The sequence below is a fragment of the Bombina bombina genome, chromosome 6 (assembly GCF_027579735.1).
Source record: "Bombina bombina isolate aBomBom1 chromosome 6, aBomBom1.pri, whole genome shotgun sequence".
Lineage (NCBI taxonomy): Eukaryota > Metazoa > Chordata > Amphibia > Anura > Bombinatoridae > Bombina > Bombina bombina.
Genome location: NC_069504.1, coordinates 851,565,675 through 851,589,220, shown reverse-complemented (window position 1 = coordinate 851,589,220; position 23,546 = coordinate 851,565,675). Strand labels below are relative to the sequence as shown.

Below are 23,546 nucleotides of genomic sequence, written 5' to 3'. Positions count from 1 at the left end.
GCTTTAACCTTCTGACCTCCGTCAGAATTTTTTTTAATTTCTACCGAGTCTATTAATGTTCCCAGGAAGGGAACCCTTGTTAGCGGGGACAGAGAACTTTTTTCGGTGTTCACCTTCCACCCGTGAGACCTTAGAAAGGCCAGAACAATATCCGTATGAGCCTTGGCTCTGGGAAAAGACGACGCCTGTATTAAGATGTCGTCCAGATAGGGTGCTACTGCAATGCCCCGCGGTCTCAGTACCGCTAGAAGGGACCCTAGCACCTTTGTGAAAATTCTGGGAGCGGTGGCCAACCCGAAGGGAAGGGCCACGAACTGGTAATGCTTGTCCAGAAAAGCGAACCTTAGGAACTGATGGTGATCTTTGTGGATAGGAATATGAAGGTACGCATCCTTTAGATCCACGGTAGTCATATATTGACCTTCCTGGATCATCGGTAAGATTGTCCGAATGGTTTCCATCTTGAAAGATGGAACTCTGAGGAATTTGTTTAGAATTTTTAGATCCAGGATTGGTCTAAAAGTTCCTTCCTTTTTGGGAACCACAAACAGGTTTGAGTAAAAATCCAGTCCTTGTTCTGTAGTAGGAACTGGATATATCACTCCCATCTTGAGTAGATCTTCTACACAGCATAAGAACGCCTCTTTCTTTGTCTGGTCTGTAGAGAGACGAGAAATGTGGAACCTTCCCCTTGGAGGAGAGTCCTTGAATTCTAGAAGATATCCCTGAGCAACTATCTCTAATGCCCAGGGATCGGGAACATCTCTTGCTCAAGCCTGAGCAAAGAGAGAGAGTCTGCCCCCTACCAGATCCGGTCCCGGATCGGGGGCTACCCCTTCATGCTGTCTTAGTAGCAGCTGCAGGCTTCTTGGCCTGTTTACCCTTGTTCCAGCCCTGCAAAGGCTTCCAGGTTGCCTTGGGCTGTGAAGTGTTACCCTCTTGCTTTGCGGTAGCAGAGGCTGAAGCAGGACCGCTCCTGAAGTTGCGAAAGGAACGAAAATTAGCCTTGTTTTTAGCCTTAAAAGGCCTATCTTGCGGGAGGGCATGGCCCTTTCCCCCAGTGATATCCGAAATAATCTCTTTCAACTCGGGCCCGAAAAGGGTCTTTCCCTTGAAAGGAATATTCAGTAATTTTGTTTTAGACGACAGTTCGGCCGACCATGATTTAAGCCAAAGCGCTCTGCGCGCCATGATGGCAAAACCAGAATTTTTCGCCGCTAACTTATCTAATTGCAAAGCGGCATCTGTGATAAAAGAATTAGCCAGCTTTAGAGCCTTAATTCTATCCATAATTTCGTCATATGAGGACTCCTCCAGCGCCTCAAACCAGAAAGCCGCTGCAGTAGTTACAGGAATAATGCAGGCAATAGGTTGGAGAAGGAAACCTTGTTGAACAAATATTTTCTTTAGTAAACCTTCTAATTTTTTATCCATAGGATCTTTGAAAGCACAACTGTCTTCAATTGGTATGGTTGTGCGCTTGGCTAGTGTTGAAACTGCCCCTTCTACCTTAGGGACCGTCTGCCACGCGTCCCGCCTGGGATCAGTTATGGGGAACATTTTCTTAAAGATAGGTGGGGGAACAAAAGGTACACCTGGTCTTTCCCACTCCCTAGCAACAATATCCGCCACCCTCTTAGGGATCGGAAACGCATCAGTGTATACAGGGACTTCTAGATAATTGTCCATTTTACACAATTTCTCTGGGACCACCATAGGGTCACAATCATCCAGAGTTGATAAGACCTCCCTAAGCAGTACGCGGAGGTGTTCCAATTTAAATTTAAATGCTAGTGAATCTGATTCTGCCCGCTGAGAAACTTTTCCTGAATCAGAAATTTCTCCCTCAGACATAACATCCCTCGCCCCTACTTCAGAGTGTTGTGAGGGTACATCAGATAAGCCTCCCAAAGCTTCCGACTGCTCCTCATCTGTTCTCAAAACAGAGCTATCGCGCTTTTTAGGGAAAACTGGCAGTTTGGATAGAAAGGCCGCAAGGGAATTATCCATGACTGCCGCCAGTTGTTGCAATGTAATTGGTGCTAATGCACTAGAGGTACTAGGTATCGCTTGAGCGGGCGTAACTGGTGATGACACATGGGGAGAGGAGGGCGGACTATCCTCATTACCTTCAGTCAAAGAATTATCTAGGGCTATATTTTTAAGTGACACAATATGATCTTTAAAGTGTATAGACACATTAGTGCACTTGTGACACATTTTGAGTGGGGGTTCCACCATGGCTTCTGAACACATAGAGCAAGGCTTTTCCTTAGTGTCAGACATGTTTAACAGATTGGTATTATACACAAGCAGGCTTGGAAAAACACTTTATGCAATAAAAAAAAAAATTGCAATAAATGGTACTGTGCCTTTAAGATAATAAAAGCGCACACAATTTTACAAAACGGTGAAAAATGAACCAAATCTCTTGAAATTTTTACAGTATGTGCCTAATGCTTCGATATGATTGCACAGCAAGTTTCAGCCTGATTAACCCTTTAATGCCCAAATTGAAGCCGCCTAAAGCAAACAACCAGTTAATAAACTACAGCACCTTGCCACAGCAGCCTGCTGTGGCCCTACCTTCCCTTAAGGATTGAATTTGAGAAAATCAAGCCTACTGAAGTCCTCAAGCAGTCTCTGGACCCATGTGAAGCAGCATGCAGGGAAATCTTGTCAGAATAAACTGCGCAACTGAGGCGCGAAATTAGGCCCCTCCCACTCCACAGCAGTGGGGCCTTCAGAACCCAATTTAGGTGACTAAAAATAATGCCATGTGGAATAAAACCCCAATAAACACATCAAAAGTGCTTAAAAGTGTCAATAAAGAGTATTTTTCTAAACAAAATAATTGATTGCCCTGTTAAAGTGATAACCAGTCTATTGAACCCACTTAAATAAGCCTCTAGTTCTATACTAAGTTTCAGAACATGGCTTACCCTTCCCACATGGGGAATCTTGTCAGTCTTCTAGCATTATCTTGTCTTGACTAGAAAAAAAGATGACTGAAACATACCTCAAAGCAGTTAAGCCTGCAAACTGTTCCCCCCAACTGAAGTTTTCTGGTACTCCTCAGTCCTGTGTGGGAACAGCAATGGATTTTAGTTACAACATGCTAAAATCATTTTCCTCTCAGCAGAATTCTTCATCATATTTCTGCCAGAGAGTAAATAGCACAAACCGGTACTATTTAAAAATAACAAACTTTTGATTGAAGATATAAAAACTACAAATCTAACACCACATTCACTTTACCCTCCCGTGGAGATGCTACTTGTTAGAGCGGCAAAGAGAATGACTGGGGGGCGGAGCCAGAGGGGGAGCTATATGGACAGCTCTGCTGTGTGCTCTCTTTGCCACTTCCTGTAGGGAATGAGAATATCCCACAAGGATGAATCCGTGGACTGGATACACCTTGCAAGAGAAATATGCTCTTTATAATTTATAGACATATCAGTGCAAGTGGGACACATTCTAAGAGGGGGTTCCACAATGGCTTCTAAACACATTGAACAAGGATTTTCCTTGATGTCAGACATGTTAAACAGGCTAGTAATGTAACAAGCAAGCTTGGATAACACTTTAATCAAAGCAAATCTATACATACATATACATAATATATATAATATATACATAAGTGGAGAACACTTTAATCAAAGCAAATATATACAAAAAAATGGTACTGTGCCTTTAAGAGAAAAAAAGCTGCACAAACTCTGCAAAACAGTGTAAAAAAGCAGTAAACTCAACAAAATTTTTACAGTAGCATCATAAAGCCTTAGTAACTTTGCACAGCTATGCAAATAAACAATTAACCCCTTAATGTAAAAACCGGATTGACAAAACGTAAAAAAACGGTAAATAAAACGTTCAGCACCTTGCCACAGCTCTGCTGTGGCGCCTACCTGCCCTTTAGGAACGATTTGTGGGGAAAAAAACTTCTTTAAAGCCCTCAAACACAGTAGGAACCTCTGGAGAAGCAGCTTGATGTCTCTGAGGAAAAGAAACTGCGCAACTGAGGCGCGAAAATAGACCACTCCCACCTCACTCGATGTTTTGGGGCCTAAAAGAAATACAACAGAGTGTTTCTCAAACTAGCCATGGGGGTTAACAAACCCTTAAACAAGCCAAAATGACCCCTTAAAGTCCCTCAAAAAAGTTATATTTGCTAATAAAAAAAAAAAAAAAAACGTTTTTTCCTATCAGTGTCACCAGTAACTAATGAGCCCTTTATGCAAGCTGGGATTCCTACTAAGTGTCTGAATACAGCTTACCCTTCCCTCATGGGGATATCACCAGCCTTTTCTAGAATTATCACAGTCTGTCTAGAAAAAAATAGACTGAACATACCTCAATGCAGTTTAGCCTGCAAATCGTTCCCCCAACTGAAGTTTTCTTGTACTCTTCAGCCCTTGTGAGAACAGCAGTGGATCTTAGTTACAAAGTGCTAAGATCATCATCCTCCTTGCAGAAATCTTCATCCCTTTTCTGCCATAGAGTAAATAGTACACCACGGTACCATTTAAAATAACAAACTTTTGCTTGAGAAAAACACAATTTATGCTTACCTGATAAATTTATTTCTCTTGTGGTGTATCCAGTCCACGGATCATCCATTACTTGTGGGATATTCTCATTCCCAACAGGAAGTTGCAAGAGGACACCCACAGCAGAGCTGTTATATAGCTCCTCCCCTAACTGCCATATCAAGTCATTCGACCGAAAACAAGCCGAGAAAGGAGAAACCATAGGATGCAGTGGTGACTGTATTTTAAATTTAAAAATTACCTGTCTTAAAATGATAGGGCGGGCCGTGGACTGGATACACCACAAGAGAAATAAATTTATCAGGTAAGCATAAATTGTGTTTTCTCTTGTAAGGTGTATCCAGTCCACGGATCATCCATTACTTGTGGGATACCAATACCAAAGCTAAAGTACACGGATGAAGGGAGGGACAAGGCAGGTACTTAAACGGAAGGTACCACTGCCTGTAAAACCTTTCTCCCAAAAATAGCCTCCGAAGAAGCAAAAGTATCAAATTTGTAGAATTTTGAAAAAGTATGAAGCGAAGACCAAGTCGCCGCCTTGCAAATCTGTTCAACAGAAGCCTCATTTTTAAAGGCCCAGGTGGAAGCCACAGCTCTAGTAGAATGAGCTGTAATCCTTTCAGGAGGCTGCTGTCCAGCAGTCTCATAGGCTAAGCAGATTATGCTTCTTAGCCAAAAAGAAAGAGAGGTCGCCGAAGCCTTTTGACCTCTCCTCTGTCCAGAGTAGACAACAAACAAAGCAGATGTTTGACAAAAATCTTTAGTAGCTTGTAAGTAAAACTTTAAAGCACGAACCACGTCCAGATTGTGTAATAGACGTTCCTTCTTTGAAGAAGGATTAGGACACAAGGATGGAACAACAATCTCTTGATTGATATTCTTGTTAGATACCACCTTAGGTAAAAACCCAGGTTTGGTACGCAGGACTACCTTATCCATATGGAAAATCAGATAAGGAGAATCACATTGTAAGGCAGATAACTCAGAGACTCTACGAGCCGAGGAAATAGCTACCAAAAAAAGAACTTTCCAAGATAAAAGTTTGATATCTATGGAATGAAGAGGTTCAAACGGAACTCCATGAAGAACCTTAAGAACCAAATTTAAGCTCCATGGCGGAGCAACAGGTTTAAACACAGGCTTGATTCTAACTAAAGCCTGACAAAATGCCTGAACGTCTGCAACATCTGCCAGACGCTTGTGCAAAAGAATAGACAGAGCAGAAATCTGTCCCTTTAAGGAACTAGCTGACAATACTTTTTCCAAACCTTCTTGGAGAAAGGATAATATCCTGGGAATCCTGACCTTACTCCATGAGTAACCCTTGGATTCACACCAATAAAGATATTTACGCCATATCTTATGGTAAATTTTCCTGGTGACAGGCTTTCGTGCCTGTATTAAGGTATCAATGACTGACTAGGAGAAGCCACGCTTTGATAAAATCAAGCGTTCAATCTCCAGGCAGTCAGTCTCAGAGAAATTAGATTTGGATGGTTGAAAGGACCCTGAAGTAGAAGGTCCTGTCTCAGAGGCAGAGTCCATGGTGGAAAGGATGACATGTCCACTAGATCTGCAGACCAGGTCCTGCATGGCCACGCAGGCGCTATCAAAATCACAGATGTTCTCTCCTGCTTGATCTTGGCAATCAGTCGAGGGAGCAGAGGAAACGGTGGAAACACATAAGCCAGGTTGAAAGACCAGGGCGCTGCTAGAGCATCTATCAGCATCGCCTTGGTATCCCTGGACCTGGATCCGTAACAAGGAAGCTTGGCGTTCTGGTGAGACGCCATGAGATCCAGTTCTGGTTTGCCCCAACGATGAATCAATTGTGCAAACACCTCCGGATGGAGTTCCCACTCCCCCGGATGAAAAGTCTGACAACTTAGAAAATCCGCCTCCCAGTTCTCTACACCTGGGATATGGATAGCTGATAAGTGGCAAGAGTGAATCTCTGCCCAGCGAATTATTTTTGAAACTTCTAACATCGCTAGGGAACTTCTTGTTCCCCCTTGATGGTTGATGTAAGCCACAGTCGTGATGTTGTCCGACTGAAATCTGATGTACCTCAGAGTTGCTAACTGAGGCCAAGCCTGAAGAGCATTGAATATCGCTCTTAGTTACAGAATATTTATTGGAAGGAGCGTCTCCTCCTGAGTCCACGATCCCTGAGCCTTCAGGGAGTTCCAGACGGCACCCCAACCTAGAAGGCTGGCATCTGTTGTTACAATTGTCCAATCTGGCCTGCGAAAGGTCATACCTTTGGACAGATGGACCCGAGATAGCACCAGAGAAGAGAATCCCTGGTCTCTTGATCCAGATTTAGTAGAGGGGACAAATCTGTGTAATCCCCGTTCCACTGACTGAGCATGCATAGTTGCAGCGGTCTGAGATGTAAGCGTGCAAACGGCACTATGTCCATTGCCGCTACCATTAAACCGATTGCTTCCATACACTGAGCCACCGAAGGGCGCAGAATGGAATGAAGAAAACGGCAGGAATTTAGAAACTTTGATAACCTGGACTCCGTCAGGTAAATTTTCATTTCTACAGAATCTATCAGAGTCCCTAGGAAGGAAACTCTTGTGAGTGGGGATAGAGAACTCTTTTCCTTGTTCACTTTCCACCCATGCAACCTCAGAAATGCCAGTACTACGTCCGTATGAGACTTGGCAATTTGGAAGTTTGACGCCTGTATCAGGATGTCGTCTAAATAAGGGGCCACTGCTATGCCCCGCGGCCTTAGGACCGCCAGAAGCGACCCTAGAACCTTCGTAAAGATTCTTGGGGCTGTAGCTAATCCAAAGGGAAGAGCTACAAACTGGTAATGCCTGTCTAGAAAAGCAAACCTGAGAAACCGATGATGATCTTTGTGTATCGGAATGTGAAGATAAGCATCCTTTAAATCCCCTGTAGTCATATATTGACCCTCCTGGATCATAGGTAGGATGGTACGAATAGTTTCCATCTTGAATGATGGAACCCTGAGGAATTTGTTTAAGATCTTTAGATCCAAAATTGGTCTGAAGGTTCCCTCTTTTTTGGGAACCACAAACAGATTTGAGTAAAAACCCTGTCCCTGTTCCTCCTTTGGAACTGGATGGATCACTCCCATAACTAGGAGGTCTCGTACACAGTGTAAGAATGCCTCTCTTTTTATCTGGTTTGCAGATAATTGTGAAAGGTGAAATCTCCCTTTTGGGGGGAAGCTTTGAAGTCCAGAAGATATCCCTGGGATATAATTTCCAACGCCCAAGGATCCTGGACATCTCTTGCCCATGCCTGGGAGAAGAGTGAAAGTCTGCCCCCTATTAGATCCATTACCGGATAGGGGGCCGTTCCTTCATGCTGTCTTAGAGGCAGCAGCAGGCTTTTTGGCCTGCTTACCTTTGTTCCAGGTCTGGTTTGGTCTCCAGACCGTCTTGGACTGAGCAAAAGTTCCCTCTTGTTTTGCATTAGAGGAAGTTGATGCCGCACCTGCCTTGAAGTTTCGAAAGGCACGAAAATTAGACTGCTTGGCCCTTGATTTGGACCTGTCCTGAGGAAGGGCATGACCTTTTCCTCCAGTGATATCAGTAATAATCTCCTTCAACCCAGGCCCAAATAGGGTCTGCCCCTTGAAGGGAATGTTAAGCAGCTTAGATTTTGAAGTCACGTCAGCTGACCACGATTTAAGCCATAGCGCTCTGCGCGCCTGTATAGCAAAACCAGAATTCTTAGCCGTTAGTTTAGTCAAATGAACAATGGCATCAGAAACAAAAGAATTGGCTAGCTTAAGTGCTCTAAGCTTGCCAAGTATGTCATCCAATGGAGTCGCTAGCTGTAAAGCCTCTTCCAGAGACTCAAACCAGAACGCCGCAGCAGCAGTGACAGGAGCAATGCATTCAAGGGGCTGTAGGATAAAACCTTGTTGAATAAACATTTTCTTAAGGTAACCTTCTAATTTTTTATCCATTGGATCTAAAAAAGCACAACTGTCCTCGACAGGGATAGTAGTACGCTTTGCTAGAGTAGAAACTGCTCCCTCCACCTTAGGGACTGTCTGCCATAAGTCCGTGTGGTGGCGTCTATTGGAAACATTTTTCTAAAAATAGGAGGGGAAGAGAACGGCACACCTGGTCTATCCCATTCCTTATTAATAATTTCTGTAAACCTTTTAGGTATTGGAAAAACATCAGTACATACCGGCACTGCATAGTATTTATCCAGTCTACACAATTTCTCTGGCACTGCAATTGTATCACAGTCATTCAGAGCAGCTAAAACCTCCCTGAGCAACACGCGGAGGTGCTCAAGCTTAAATTTAAATGTAGAAATATCAGAGTCAGGTATCTTTCCTGAGTCAGAAACATCACCCACAGACTGAAGCTCTCCTTCCTCAGCTTCTGCATATTGTGAGGCAGTATCAGACATGGTTCTTAAAGCGTCAGTATGCTCTGCATTTCGTCTAACCCCAGAGCTATCTCGCTTACCTCTAAATTCAGGTAGTCTGGCTAATACCGCTGACAGTGTATTATCCATGACTGCCGCCATGTCTTGTAAAGTAATCGCTATGGGCGCCCTAGATGTACTTGGCGCCATTTGAGCGTGAGTCCCTTGAGCGGGAGTCAAAGGATCTGACACGTGGGGAGAGTTAGTCGGCATAACTTCCCCCTCTTCAGATTCCTCTGGTGATAATTTTTTTAAAGACAGAATATGATCTTTATTGCTTAAAGTGAAATCAGTACATTTGGTACACAGTCTAAGAGGGGGTTCCACCATGGCTTTTAAACTTAATGAACAAGGAGTTTCCTCTATGTCAGACATTATTGTACAGACTAGCAATGAGACTAGCAAGCTTGGAAAACACTTTAAATCAAGTTAACAAGCAAATATAAAAAACGGTACTGTGCCTTTAAGAGAAACAAATTTTCACCACTCTCTCTTACTACCTCTATGCTTGTTGAGAGTTGCAAGAGAATGACTGGGTATGGCAGTTAGGGGAGGAGCTATATGGGTGGGTGTCCTCTTGCAACTTCCTGTTGGGAATGAGAATATCCCACAAGTAATGGATGATCCGTGGACTGGATACACCTTACAAGAGAAATAAAAACTAACATTTTTATCAACACACTCACTTTACCCTTCCTAGTACTTAGAGTAGTCAAAGAGAATGACTGGGGGGTGGGGCTATGGGAGGAGCTATATAGACAGCTCTGCTGTGGGTGCTCTCTTTGCAACTTCCTGTAAGGAAGGAGAATATCCCACAAGTATGGATGAATCCGTGGACTCGATACATCTTACACGAGAAACGATCACTTCATTCCTCCTGGGAATCCAGACTGACGATTTCTCCCTGAGGAAAAACATAATTTATGCTTACCTGATAAATTTATTTCTCTTGTAGTGTATCCAGTCCACGGATCATCCATTACTTGTGGGATATATTCCCTTCCCAACAGCAAGCTGCAAGAGGATCACCCACAGCAGAGCTGCTATATAGCTCCTCCCCTCACATGTCATATCCAGTCATTCGACCGAAACAAGACGAGAAAGGAGAAACCATAGGGTGCAGTGGTGACTGTAGTTTAATTAAAAATTTAGACCTGCCTTAAAAGGACAGGGCGGGCCGTGGACTGGATACACTACAAGAGAAATAAATTTATCAGGTAAGCATAAATTATGTTTTCTCTTGTTAAGTGTATCCAGTCCACGGATCATCCATTACTTGTGGGATACCAATACCAAAGCTTAAGTACACAGATGATGGGAGGGACAAGGCAGGAACTTAAACGGAAGGAACCACTGCCTGTAGAACCTTTCTCCCAAAAACAGCCTCCGAAGAAGCAAAAGTGTCAAATTTGTAAAATTTTGAAAAAGTGTGAAGCGAAGACCAAGTCACAGCCTTGCAAATCTGTTCAACAGAGGCCTCATTTTTAAAGGCCCAGGTGGAAGCCACAGCTCTAGTAGAATGAGCTGTAATTCTTTCAGGGGGCTGCAGTCCAGCAGTCTCATAGGCTAAGCGTATTATGCTTCTAAGCCAAAAGGAGAGAGAAGTTGCCGAAGCCTTTTGACCTCTCCTCTGACCAGAGTAAACGACAAACAGGGCAGATGTTTGACGAAAGTCTTTAGTTGCCTGTAAGTAGAACTTCAAGGCACGGACTACGTCCACATTGTGTAAAAGACGTTCCTTCTTTGAAGAAGGATTAGGGCACAATGATGGGACAACAATCTCTTGATTGATATTCCTGTTAGAAACCACCTTAGGTAAAAACCCAGGTTTAGTACGCAGAACTACCTTGTCTGAATGGAAAATCAGATAAGGAGAATCACAATGTAAAGCAGATAACTCCGAGACTCTTCGAGCCGAGGAAATAGCCATCAAAAACAGAACTTTCCAAGATAAAAGTTTAATATCAATGGAATGAAGGGGTTCAAACGGAACTCCTTGAAGAACTTTAAGAACCAAGTTTAAGCTCCATGGAGGAGCAACAGTTTTAAACACAGGCTTAATCCTAGCCAAAGCCTGACAAAAAGCATTGACGTCTGGAACTTCTGCCAGACGCTTGTGCAAAAGAATAGACAGAGCAGAGATCTGTCCCTTTAACGAACTAGCTGATAAGCCTTTTTCCAAACCCTCTTGGAGAAAGGACAATATCCTAGGAATCCTGACCTTACTCCATGAGTAACTCTTGGATTCGCACCAAAACAGGTATTTACGCCATATCTTATGGTAGATTTTCCTGGTAACAGGCTTTCGTACCTGTATTAAGGTATCAATAACTGACTCAGAGAAGCCACGCTTTGATAGGATCAAGCGTTCAATCTCCATGCAGTCAGTCTCAGAGAAATTAGATTTGGATGATTGAAAGGACCTTGTATTAGAAGGTCTTGCCTCAGAGGTAGAGTCCATGGTGGACAGGACGACATGTTCACTAGGTCTGCATACCAGGTCCTGCGTGGCCACGCAGGCGTTATCAGAATCACAGATGCTCTCTCCTGCTTGATCTTGGCAATCAGCCGAGGGAGCAGAGGAAACGGTGGAAACACATAAGCCAGGTTGAAGAACCAAGGAGCTGCTAGAGCATCTATCAGCGTAGCTCCCGGGTCCCTGGACCTGGATCCGTAACGAGGAAGCTTGGCGTTCTGGCGAGACGCCATGAGATCCAGTTCTGGTTTGCCCCAACGATGGACCAGTTGAGCAAACACCTCCGGATGGAGTTCCCACTTCCCCGGATGAAAAGTCTGACGACTTAGAAAATCCGCCTCCCAGTTCTCCACGCCTGGGATGTGGATCGCTGACAAGTGGCAAGAGTGAGACTCTGCCCAGCGAATTATCTTTGAGACTTCTAACATCGCTAGGGAACTCCTGGTTCCCCCTTGATGGTTGATGTAAGCCACAGTCGTGATGTTGTCCGACTGAAATCTGATGAACCTCAGGGTTGCTAACTGAGGCCAAGCTAGAAGAGCACTGAATATTGCTCTTAACTCCAGAATATTTATTGGGAGGAGTTTCTCCTCCTGAGTCCACGATCCCTGAGCCTTCAGGGACTTCCAGACTGCGCCCCAGCCTAGAAGGCTGGCATCTGTTGTTACAATCGTCCAATCTGGCCTGCGAAAGGTCATACCCTTGGACAGATGGACCCGAGATAGCCACCAGAGAAGAGAATCTCTGGTCTCTTGATCCAGATTTAGTAGAGGGGACAAATCTGAGTAATCCCCATTCCACTGACCTAGCATGCACAATTGCAGCGGTCTGAGATGCAGGTGCGCAAATGGCACTATGTCCATTGCCGCTACCATTAAGCCGATTACTTCCATGCACTGAGCCACTGACGGGCGTGGAATGGAATGAAGGACACGGCAAGCATTTAAAAGTTTTGATAACCTGGACTCCGTCAGGTAAATTTTCATTTCTACAGAATCTATCAGAGTCCCTAGGAAGGAGACTCTTGTGAGTGGTGATAGAGAACTCTTTTCCACGTTCACTTTCCACCCATGCGACCTCAGAAATGCCAGAACTATCTCTGTATGAGACTTGGCAATTTGAAAGCTTGACGCCTGTATCAGGATGTCGTCTAGATACGGAGCCACCGCTATGCCTCGCGGTCTTAAAACCGCCAGAAGTGAGCCCAGAACCTATGTAAAGATTCTCGGGGCAGTAGCCAACCCGAAGGGGAGAGCTACAAATTGGTAATGCCTGTCTAGAAAGGCAAATCTTAGGAACCGATGATGATCTTTTTGAATCGGTATGTGAAGGTAGGCATCCTTTAAGTCCACTGTGGTCATGTACTGACCCTCTTGGATCATGGGTAGGATGGTCCGAATAGTTTCCATTTTGAATGATGGAACTCTTAGGAATTTGTTTAAGATCTTTAGGTCCAAGATTGGTCTGAAGGTTCCCTCTTTCTTGGGAACCACAAACAGATTTGAATAAAATCCCTGTCCTTGTTCCGTCCGCGGAACTGGGTGGATCACCCCCATTACTAGGAGGTCTTGTACACAGCTTAGGAATGCCTCTTTCTTTATCTGGTTTTCTGATAACCTTGAAAGATGAAATCTCCCTTGAGGAGGAGAAGCCTTGAAGTCCAGAAGATATCCCTGAGATATGATCTCCAACGCCTAGGGATCCTGGACATCTTCGGTATCAGCAGCATTTTCTGGCCTGCTTGCCCTTGTTCCAGGACTGGTTAGGTGTCCAGGCCTGTCTGGAATGAGCAACAGTTCATTCCTGTTTTGGAGCGGAGGAAGTTGATGCTGCACCTGCCTTGAAATTTCTAAAGGCACGAAAATTAGACTGTTTGGCCTTTGATTTGGCCCTGTCCTGAGGAAGGGTATGACCCTTACCTCCAGTAATGTCAGCAATAATTTCTTTCAAGCCGGGCCCGAATAAGGTCTGCCCCTTGAAAGGAATATTAAGTAATTTAGATTTAGAAGTCACGTCAGCTGACCAGGATTTAAGCCATAGCGCCCTCCGCGCCTGGATGGCGAATCCGGAGTTCTTAGTCAAATGTACAATGGCATCAGAAACAAATGAGTTAGCTAGCTTAAGTGATTTAAGCTTGTCCATAATTTCATCCAATGGAGCTGTGTGAATGGCCTCTTCCAGAGACTCAAACCAGAATGCCGCAGCAGCAGTGACAGGCGCAATGCATGCAAGGGGCTGCAGGATAAAACCTTGTTGAACAGACATTTTCTTAAGGTAACCTTCTAATTTTTTATCCATTGGATCCGAAAAAGCACAACTGTCCTCAACTGGGATAGTGGTACGCTTTTCTAAAGTAGAAACTGCTCCCTCCACCTTAGGGACCGTTTGCCATAAGTCCCGTGTAGTGGCGTCTATTGGGAACATTTTTCTAAATATAGGAGGAGGGGAAAAGGGCACACCAGGTCTATCCCACTCCTTGCTAATAATTTCTGTAAGCCTTTTAGGTATAGGGAAAACATCAGTACACACCGGTACCGCATAGTATCTATCCAGCCTACACAATTTCTCTGGAATTGCAACTGTGTTACAGTCGTTCAGAGCAGCTAAAACCTCCCCAAGCAATACACGGAGGTTCTCAAGCTTAAATTTAAAATTAGAGATCTCTGAATCAGGTTTCCCCGGATCAGATCCGTCACCCACAGAATGAAGCTCTCCGTCCTCATGTTCTGCAAACTGTGACGCAGTATCAGACATGGCTCTTACAGCACCTGCGCGCTCTGCATCTCTCCTAATCCCAGACCTATCGCGCTTGCCTCTCAATTCTGGCAATCTAGATAATACTTCTGACAGGGTATTATTCATGATTGTAGCCATGTCCTGTAAAGTAATTTCTATGGGCGTCCCTGATGTACTTGGCGCCATATTAGCGTGCGCCCCCTGAGCGGGAGGCGAAGGTACAAACATGTGAGGAGAGTTAGTTGGCATAACTTCCCCCTCGTCGTCTGGTGATAATTCTTTTATAGATAAAGACTGATCTTTATTATTTAAAGTGAAATCAATACATTTAGTACACATATTCCTATGGGGCTCCACACTGGCTTTCAAACATAATGAACAAGTAGATTAATCTATGTCAGACATGTTTAAACAGACTAGCAATAAGACCGGCAAGCTTGAAAAACACTTTACAACAAGTTTACAAGCAATATAAAAAACGCTACTGTGCCTTTAAGAAGCACAAAACCTGTCTCAAGTTGAAATAACAATGAACCAAAGCAGTTATACCAACCAAATTTTCACAGTAAATGTATTAAGTTAGCAGAGCATTGCACCCACTTGCAAATGGATGATTAACCCCTTAATACCCAAAACGGAATAACAATAGAAAAAAAATGTTTTTTAAAACAGTCACACACACTGTCACAGCTCTGCTGTGACGTTTTACCTCCCTCAATATGACTTTTGAAGCCTTTTGAGCCCTCTAGAGAAGTCCTGGATCATGCAGGAAGAAGCAGGAAGTCTGAGTCTGAATTTTTACTGCGCAAAAAAGCGCTAAAATAGGCCCCTCCCACTCATATTACAACAGTGGGAAGCCTCAGTTAACTGTTTCTATGCAGAAATTAAGCCAGCCATGTGGAAAAAATTATGCCCCAATAAGTTTTATCACCAAATGTACGTTAAAAAATGATTAAACATGCCAGCAACCGTTTTAAAACACATTTTTTGAAGAGTATATATCTCTATTAATAAGCCTGAGACCAGTCGCTTTCACTGCATTTAAGGCTTTACTTACATTACTTCGGTATCAGCAGCATTTTCTTAGTCAATTCCATTCCTTAGAAAAATATTTTACTGCACATACCTTAGTTACAGGAAACCTGCACGCCATTCCCTCTCTGAAGTTACCTCACTCCTCAGAATGTGTGAGAACAGCAAGTGGATCTTAGTTACTTCTGCTAAGATCATAGAAAACGCAGGCAGATTCTTCTTCCAAATACTGCCTGAGAAAAAACAGCACACTCCGGTGCCATTTAAAAATAACAAACTTTTGATTGAAGAAATAAACTAAGTATAAAACACCACAGTCCTCTCACGACCTATCTATGTTGAGGGTTGCAAGAGAATGACTGGATATGACATGTGAGGGGAGGAGCTATATAGCAGCTCTGCTGTGGGTGATCCTCTTGCAACTTCCTGTTGGGAAGGGAATATATCCCACAAGTAATGGATGATCCGTGGACTAGATACACCTAACAAGAGAAATGGTACTCACCGGTACCATTTTAAAATAAAAAAATTCTTGATTGAAGAATCTAAAACTAACACCTCGCTTTACCTCTTTCTATTACTAACACAGGCAAAGAGAATGACTGGAGGTGGGGGGAAGGGAGGAGCTATATATACAGCTCTGCTGTGGTGCTCTTTGCCACTTCCTGTTAGCAGGAGGATAAATCCCACAAGTATGGATGAAATCCGTGGACTCGTCATATTTTGTAGAAGAAATAATATGCCCTCATAAACAGAACATATTGTAACATGTCCAAGAGAAGAAGAGACTACCCAGTCTCACAATGTGTACTGTGTAATAGGCAGACATGAAATTACCCAACTAGAGTATATAGGTTCTGTACTACTACCATGTCTAGGACACAACTAGTGCAGCCAATAAAGGCAAGAGGGTAAAGAGAGCATATGGGTTCTTACCGAGTAAGCATACCACGCCACTGTTCTTACCTCTTCTGTATACTCAGGAGACAGTAGATAGACCATCCAGTGCTGTAACTAACAGAAGAGAATCTATTAAGGAAGTACACATTATGGCCACAGAGAGGAAGGCTAAGGAAGTATCCCACAAAAACCCATGGCAGGCATGTGACACAACTTCAACAAGAAGATGTACTTTGCAAAGCCAGTAATTCCTTAAAACCCGTCTCTTCAATGAACTGTCCATTGATGTTGATTCTCAGATTAATATACTTGTAATTCTTCAAAAACTAGAACACCCCTTTCCTTGCCTGCTCCTAGTTGACGAGGCAAATAACTACTGGGAGAGAGAGGGAAGTGTGGGGGTTTGAAGTCTTGTTGTAGGGTGTCTGCCTCCTCCTTTTGTGGAATTTTGTGGACTATCACCACCATTCTTATTTCTAGCAGCAGTATTTCTCGAAAAAAACTCTAAAAACTGCCTTGTGAATATATTTCCCCAATACATATTTTTCTCTTATTATTGCAATAAGTATAATAAACTATTCCCGTACAGTTTTGTTTATGACATAATAAAGAACTATAAACTTTATATATAAAATATTTTTTTTAAAAAAGGTACTTCATCAAACTCCTCTGTCATCCTACGTATGATGTCTGCATTCTGCATATGTTCCAACATCTCCTGAGTCACCACACCTGATTGAAATAAAGAGAAACAAGTGACAAATCTTACAACCAAATATATATGTATTTATGTATGTATATATTAGAAAATTAAATTGATCTTCTTTTAACCACATTGGCACTATATTACTCTTTACTTCTATAATCTAGATCCATCACCACAGTCTAAAATACAAATAATTCCCTTGACAAATGTTTGTTGTATGCCATCAACTAAAGTATATACTCTATAAGACCAAAAGTATGTGGAAATCTTTACTAATTATTGAGTTCAGATGTTTCAGCCACACCCATTGCTAACAGGTGCATATAATCCAGAACATAGACATGACATCACCAAAGACAAACACTGGCAGTACAACGGGTCATACTAAAGAGCTCAGTGACTTTAAATGTGGCACTGTTATAGGATGTCACCTTTGCCACAACTCAGTTTGTGAAAATGTTACCCTACTAGATCAACCCTGGTCAACTGTTAGTGCTATTATGACAAAGTGGAAGCATCTAGCAACAGCAGCAGTGCAGCTCTGTGGACACCTATTCCAAAAGTACAATAATAATAAAAGAAATATACTTACTGATAAACTTCTTTCTTTCGTGATAATGAGAGTCAATAAGATATTTCCTGTCACTATTAGGGTCAACAGCCCTCACAAGAGCTTTATTCCCTCCCACGTCCTCTCCCCTCTCAGTTCATGCATAGCCGAGGAGAGAGATAGAAAAGGTAGGTAAGACAGAAAGCAGGGTTGAGAAGTACAAATACCCAGGTGGGTCCTATGAACTCTCATCATTCAGAAATAATTTTTTTATCGGTAAGTGTAAATTCTTATTTCTTTCGTAAGATGATGAGAGTCCATAGGTGTTCATTACATGTGGGATACAATACCAAAACTGAGAGTCCATGTTGAGAAAGGAAGGGACAAAATGATGGCAGTTCATATTTGACAGACACTGTAGCCTGAAGGACTTTCCTCACAAAAGCAGCTTCGGAAGAAGCATTAACCTCAAAATGGTAAAATTTAGAAAAGGTATGGAGAGAAGACCAAGTTGCCCCCTTGCAAATCTATTCCAAGGAGGCGTCGTTTTCTTAGTAGTAGATACAGACCTGGTAAAATGAGCAGTTACCCTTTTTGAAGTAAGTCTTACAAATAGTCTACTTTAGGCATGATGCCAAGTCCACCGCTATAGCCTTTTGACCAATTCTAGGACCTGAAAAGTGGACAAACAAGCTAAAAGATTGTCTAAAGTCTTTAGTATAAAATCAAATCTTTATTTCCAAACTTTAAAAAACATGATTCACAGCAAAACATCAAGAAGTGCGCAGCACAGACAGACTTATGCGTTTTGGCTTGAAGTCTTAATAATAGCCCATGTGCAAGATACCCTCTTCTTTGAATCTTATTCTATCCAGCTCATTTCTTGCCGCATTAACACTATTACTATCAGAGCGGGTGAGCCCTTACCGTTTGAGGACATCATCACCCACGAGGAAGCTGTGGCTGGAGCGACACGGATAGATGCAGCGTTATGCTGACTTCTAATACAATTATAACAATAGCTTGGGTATTGGTACCCACTAGTAATTGGAATGACGTGGACTCTCCATGCCATAGGGAAGAAAACAAAAACATAATTTATGCTTACCTGATAAATTCCTTTCTCCAGTAGTGTAGTCAGTCCACGGGTCATCATTACTTATGGGATATTAACTCCTCCCCAACAGGAAGTGCAAGAGGATCACCCAAGCAGAGCTGCTATATAGCTCCTCCCCTCTATGTCACACCCAGTCATTCGACCGAGAACCAAACGAGAAAGGAGAAACTATAGGGTGCAGTGGTGACTGGAGTATAATTTAAAATTTAGACCTTCCATAAAAAACAGGGCGGGCCGTGGACTGACTACACTACAGGAGAAAGGAATTTATCAGGTAAGCATAAATTATGTTTTCTCCTGTTAAGTGTAGTCAGTCCACGGGTCATCATTACTTATGGGATACCAATACCAAAGCTAAAGTACACGGATGACGGGAGGGACAGGCAGGATCTTTATACAGAAGGAACCACTGCCTGAAGAACCTTTCTCCCAATAACAGCCTCCGAAGAAGCAAAAGTGTCAAATTTGTAAAATTTGTAAAAAGTATGAAGAGAAGACCAAGTTGCAGCCTTGCAAATCTGTTCAACAGAGGCCTCATTTTTAAAGGCCCAAGTGGAAGCCACAGCTCTAGTAGAATGAGCTGTAATTCTTTCAGGAGGCTGCTGTCCAGCAGTCTCATAGGCTAAACGTATTATGCTACGAAGCCAGAAAGAGAGAGAGGTAGCAGAAGCTTTTTGACCTCTCCTCTGTCCAGAATAAACGACAAACAGGGAAGAAGTTTGGCGAAAATCTTTAGTTGCCTGTAGATAAAATTTCAGGGCACGGACTACATCCAGATTGTGTAGAAGTCGTTCCTTCTTTGAAGAAGGGTTAGGACACAATGATGGAACAACAATCTCTTGATTGATATTCCTATTAGTGACTACCTTAGGTAAGAACCCAGGTTTAGTACGCAGGACTACCTTGTCTGAATGAAAAATCAGATAAGGAGAATCACAATGTAAGGCCGATAACTCAGAGACTCTTCGAGCCGAGGAAATAGCCATTAAAAACAGAACTTTCCAAGATAACAATTTGATATCAATGGAATGAAGGGGTTCAAACGGAACACCCTGTAAAACGTTAAGAACTAAGTTTAAGCTCCATGGTGGAGCAACAGTTTTAAACACAGGCTTAATCCTGGCCAAAGCCTGACAAAAAGCCTGAACGTCTGGAACCTCTGACAGACGTTTGTGTAAAAGAATGGACAGAGCTGAGATCTGTCCCTTTAAGGAACTAGCAGATAAACCCTTTTCTAAACCTTCTTGTAGAAAAGACAATATCCTAGGAATCCTAACCTTACTCCATGAGTAACTCTTGGATTCGCACCAATGTAAGTATTTACGCCATATTTTATGGTAAATCTTTCTGGTAACAGGTTTCCTAGCCTGTATTAAGGTATCAATTACTGACTCCGAGAATCCACGCTTTGATAAAATCAAGCGTTCAATCTCCAAGCAGTCAGCTTCAGAGAAATTAGATTTTGATGTTTGAAAGGACCCTGAATCAGAAGGTCCTGTCTCAGAGGCAGAGACCAAGGTGGACAGGATGACATGTCCACTAGATCTGCATACCAGGTCCTGCGTGGCCACGCAGGCGCTATTAGAATCACCGATGCTCTCTCGTGTTTGATCCTGGCAATCAATCAAGGAAGCATCGGGAAGGGTGGATTGAGCCACTGACGGGTGTTGAATGGAATGAAGGACACGGCAAACATTTTGAAGCTTTGTTAACCTGTCTTCTGTCAGGTAAATCTTCATTTCTACAGAATCTATAAGAGTCCCCAAGAAGGGAACTCTTGTGAGTGGTAAGAAAGAACTCTTCTCTTCGTTCACTTTCCACCCATGCGACCTTAGAAATGCCAGTACTAACTCTGTATGAGACTTGGCAGTTTGAAAGCTTGACGCTTGTATCAGAATGTCGTCTAGGTACGGAGCCACCGAAATTCCTCGCGGTCTTAGTACCGCCAGAAGGGAGCCCAGAACCTTTGTGAAGATTCTTGGAGCCGTAGCCAACCCGAATGGAAGAGCTACAAACTGGTAATGCCTGTCTAGGAAGGCAAACCTTAGATACCGGTAATGTTCTTTGTGAATCGGTATGTGAAGGTAAGCATCCTTTAAATCCACTGTGGTCATGTACTGACCTCTTTGGATCATGGGTAAGATTGTCCGAATAGTTTCCATTTTGAACGATGGAACTCTTAGGAATTTGTTTAGGATCTTTAAATCCAAGATTGGTCTGAAGGTTCCCTCTTTCTTGGGAACCACGAACAGATTTGAGTAAAACCCTTGTCCGTGTTCCGACCGCGGAACCGGATGGATCACTCCCATTAGTAAAAGATCTTGTACACAGCGTAGAAACGCCTCTTTCTTTATCTGGTTTGTTGACAACCTTGAAAGATGAAATCTCCCTTTTGGGGGAGAAGCTTGAAGTCCAGAAGATATCCCTGAGATATGATCTCTAACGCCCAGGGATCCTGGACATCTCTTGCCCAAGCCTGGGCGAAGAGAGAAAGTCTGCCCCCCACTAGATCCGTTCCCGGATCGGGGGCCCTCACTTCATGCTGTCTTAGGGGCAGCAGCAGGTTTTCTGGCCTGCTTGCCCTTGTTCCAGGTCTGGTTAGGTTTCCAGCCTTGTCTGTAGCGAGCAACAGCTCCTTCCTGTTTTGGAGCAGAGGAAGTTGATGCTGCTCCTGCCTTGAAGTTACGAGAGGCACGAAAATTAGACTGTCTAGCCCTAGGTTTGGCTCTGTCTTGAGGCAGGGCATGGCCTTTACCTCCTGTAATATCAGCGATAATTTCTTTCAAACCGGGCCCGAATAAAGTCTGCCCCTTGAAAGGTATGCTAAGTAATTTAGATTTAGAAGTAACATCAGCTGACCAGGATTTTAGCCACAGTGCTCTGCGTGCCTGAATGGCGAATCCGGAATTCTTAGCCGTAAGTTTAGTTAAATGTACTACGGCATCAGAAATAAATGAATTAGCTAGCTTAAGGGTTTTAAGCTTGTGTGAAATCTCATCTATTGGCGCTGAGTCAAGGGTCTCTTCCAGAGACTCAAACCAAAATGCTGCCGCAGCCGTGACAGGCGCAATGCATGCAAGGGGTTGCAATATAAAACCTTGTTGAACAAACATTTTCTTAAGGTAACCCTCTAACTTTTTATCCATTGGATCTGAAAAAGCACAGCTATCCTCCACTGGGATAGTGGTAAGCTTAGCTAAAGTAGAAACTGCTCCCTCCACCTTAGGGACCGTTTGCCATAAGTCCCGTGTGGTGGCGTCTATTGGAAACATTTTTCTGAATATAGGAGGGGGTGAGAAAGGCACACCGGGTCTATCCTACTCCTTAGTAACAATTTCAGTAAGTCTCTTAGGTATAGGAAAAACGTCAGTACTCGTCGGTACCGCAAAATATTTATGCAACCTACACATTTTCTCTGGGATTGCAACTGTGTTACAATCATTCAGAGCCGCTAATACCTCCCCTAGCAGTACACGGAGGTTTTCTAGCTTAAACTTAAAATTTGAAATGTCTGAATCCAGTTTATTTGGATCAGATCCGTCACCCACAGAATGAAGCTCTCCGTCTTCATGTTCTGCAATTTGTGACGCAGTATCAGACATGGCCCTAGCATTATCAGCGCACTCTGTTCTCACCCCAGAGTGATCTCGTTTACCCCTAAGTTCTGGCAATTTAGACAAAACTTCAGTCAAAACATTAGCCATGTCCTGTAAAGTGATTTGTAATGGTCGTCCTGATGTACTTGGCGTTACAATATCACGCACCTCCCGAGCGGGAGATGCAGGTACTGACACGTGAGGCAAGTTAGTCGGCATAACTTCCCCCTCGTTGTCTGGTGAATGATGTTCAACATGTACAGATTGACTTTTATTTAAAGTAGTATCAATGCAATTAGTACATAAATTTCTATTGGGCTCCACCTTGGCTTTTACACATATAGCACAGAGATATTCCTCTGAGTCAGACATGTTTAACAAACTTGGAAATACCTTTCAACTAAATTTACAAGTAATATGTAAAACGTACTGTGCCTTTAAGAAGCACAGAAAAAACTATGACAGTTGAATAACAATGAACCGGATTAGTTATAAAAACCAAATTTTTCCCGGTAAAAGTATAAAATTAGCAAAGGATTGCACTCATTAGCAATGGATGACTAACCCTTAATATCAGAAAAAACGTATAACATTTAAACTATAATCGTTTTTTATCACAGTCAAAGCACAATCTCACAGGTCTGCTGTGAGTGATTACCTCCCTCAAAATAAGTTTTGAAGACCCCTGAGCTCTGTAGAGACGTTCCGGATCATGCAGGGAGAGAAAACAGACTTGTGACTGAATTTCTGATGCGTAGCAAAAGCGCCAAAATAGGCCCCTCCCACTCACTCACAACAGTGAGGGAAGCTCAGTAAAACTGTTTTTAATTTAAAATAAATGACAGCCATGTGGAAAATAACGCCCAAAACAATTTTTCACCAAGTACCTCAGATAATTAAACGATTTAACATGCCAGCAAACGTTTAAAATCTAATTATATGAAATGTCATTAAAAAGCCTGCTGCTAGTCGTTCACACTGCAAGTTAGGCTAAAAGTTATATGCATACAGTATTATCCCAGTGAAGTGCCATTCCCCAGAATACTGAAGTGTAAACATATATACATATCAGCCTGATACCAGTTGCTACTACTGCATTTAAGGCTGTACTTACATTATATCGGTATTGGCAGTATTTTCTCAGTCAATTCCATTCCTTAGAAAATAATATACTGCAACATACCTCTTTGCAGGTGAACCTGCCTGCTGTCCCCTGATCTGAAGTTTACCTCACTCCTCAAAATGGCCGAGAACAGCAAAATGGATCTTAGTTACGTCCGCTAAGATCATACAAAACTCAGGTAGATTCTTCTTCAAATTCTGCCTGAGAAGAAACAACACACTCCGGTGCTGTTTAAAATAACAAACTTTTGATTGAAGATATAAAAACTAAGTATAATCACCACAGTCCTCTCACACATCCTATCTATTAGTTGGGTGCAAGAGAAT

General features: G+C 42.9%; 1 protein-coding gene across 1 annotated transcript in view; it reads right to left on the bottom strand.

Moving 5' to 3' along the window:
* STAG3 (stromal antigen 3) overlaps positions 1 to 23,546 on the bottom strand; it is a 1,295,475-nt gene that overhangs the window by 1,144,392 nt on the left and 127,537 nt on the right. Inside the window, exon 4 of the mRNA XM_053719478.1 lies at positions 16,784 to 16,860. Coding sequence (XP_053575453.1) covers positions 16,784 to 16,860 — 77 coding nt within the window. The remainder of the gene's footprint in view (positions 1 to 16,783; positions 16,861 to 23,546) is intronic.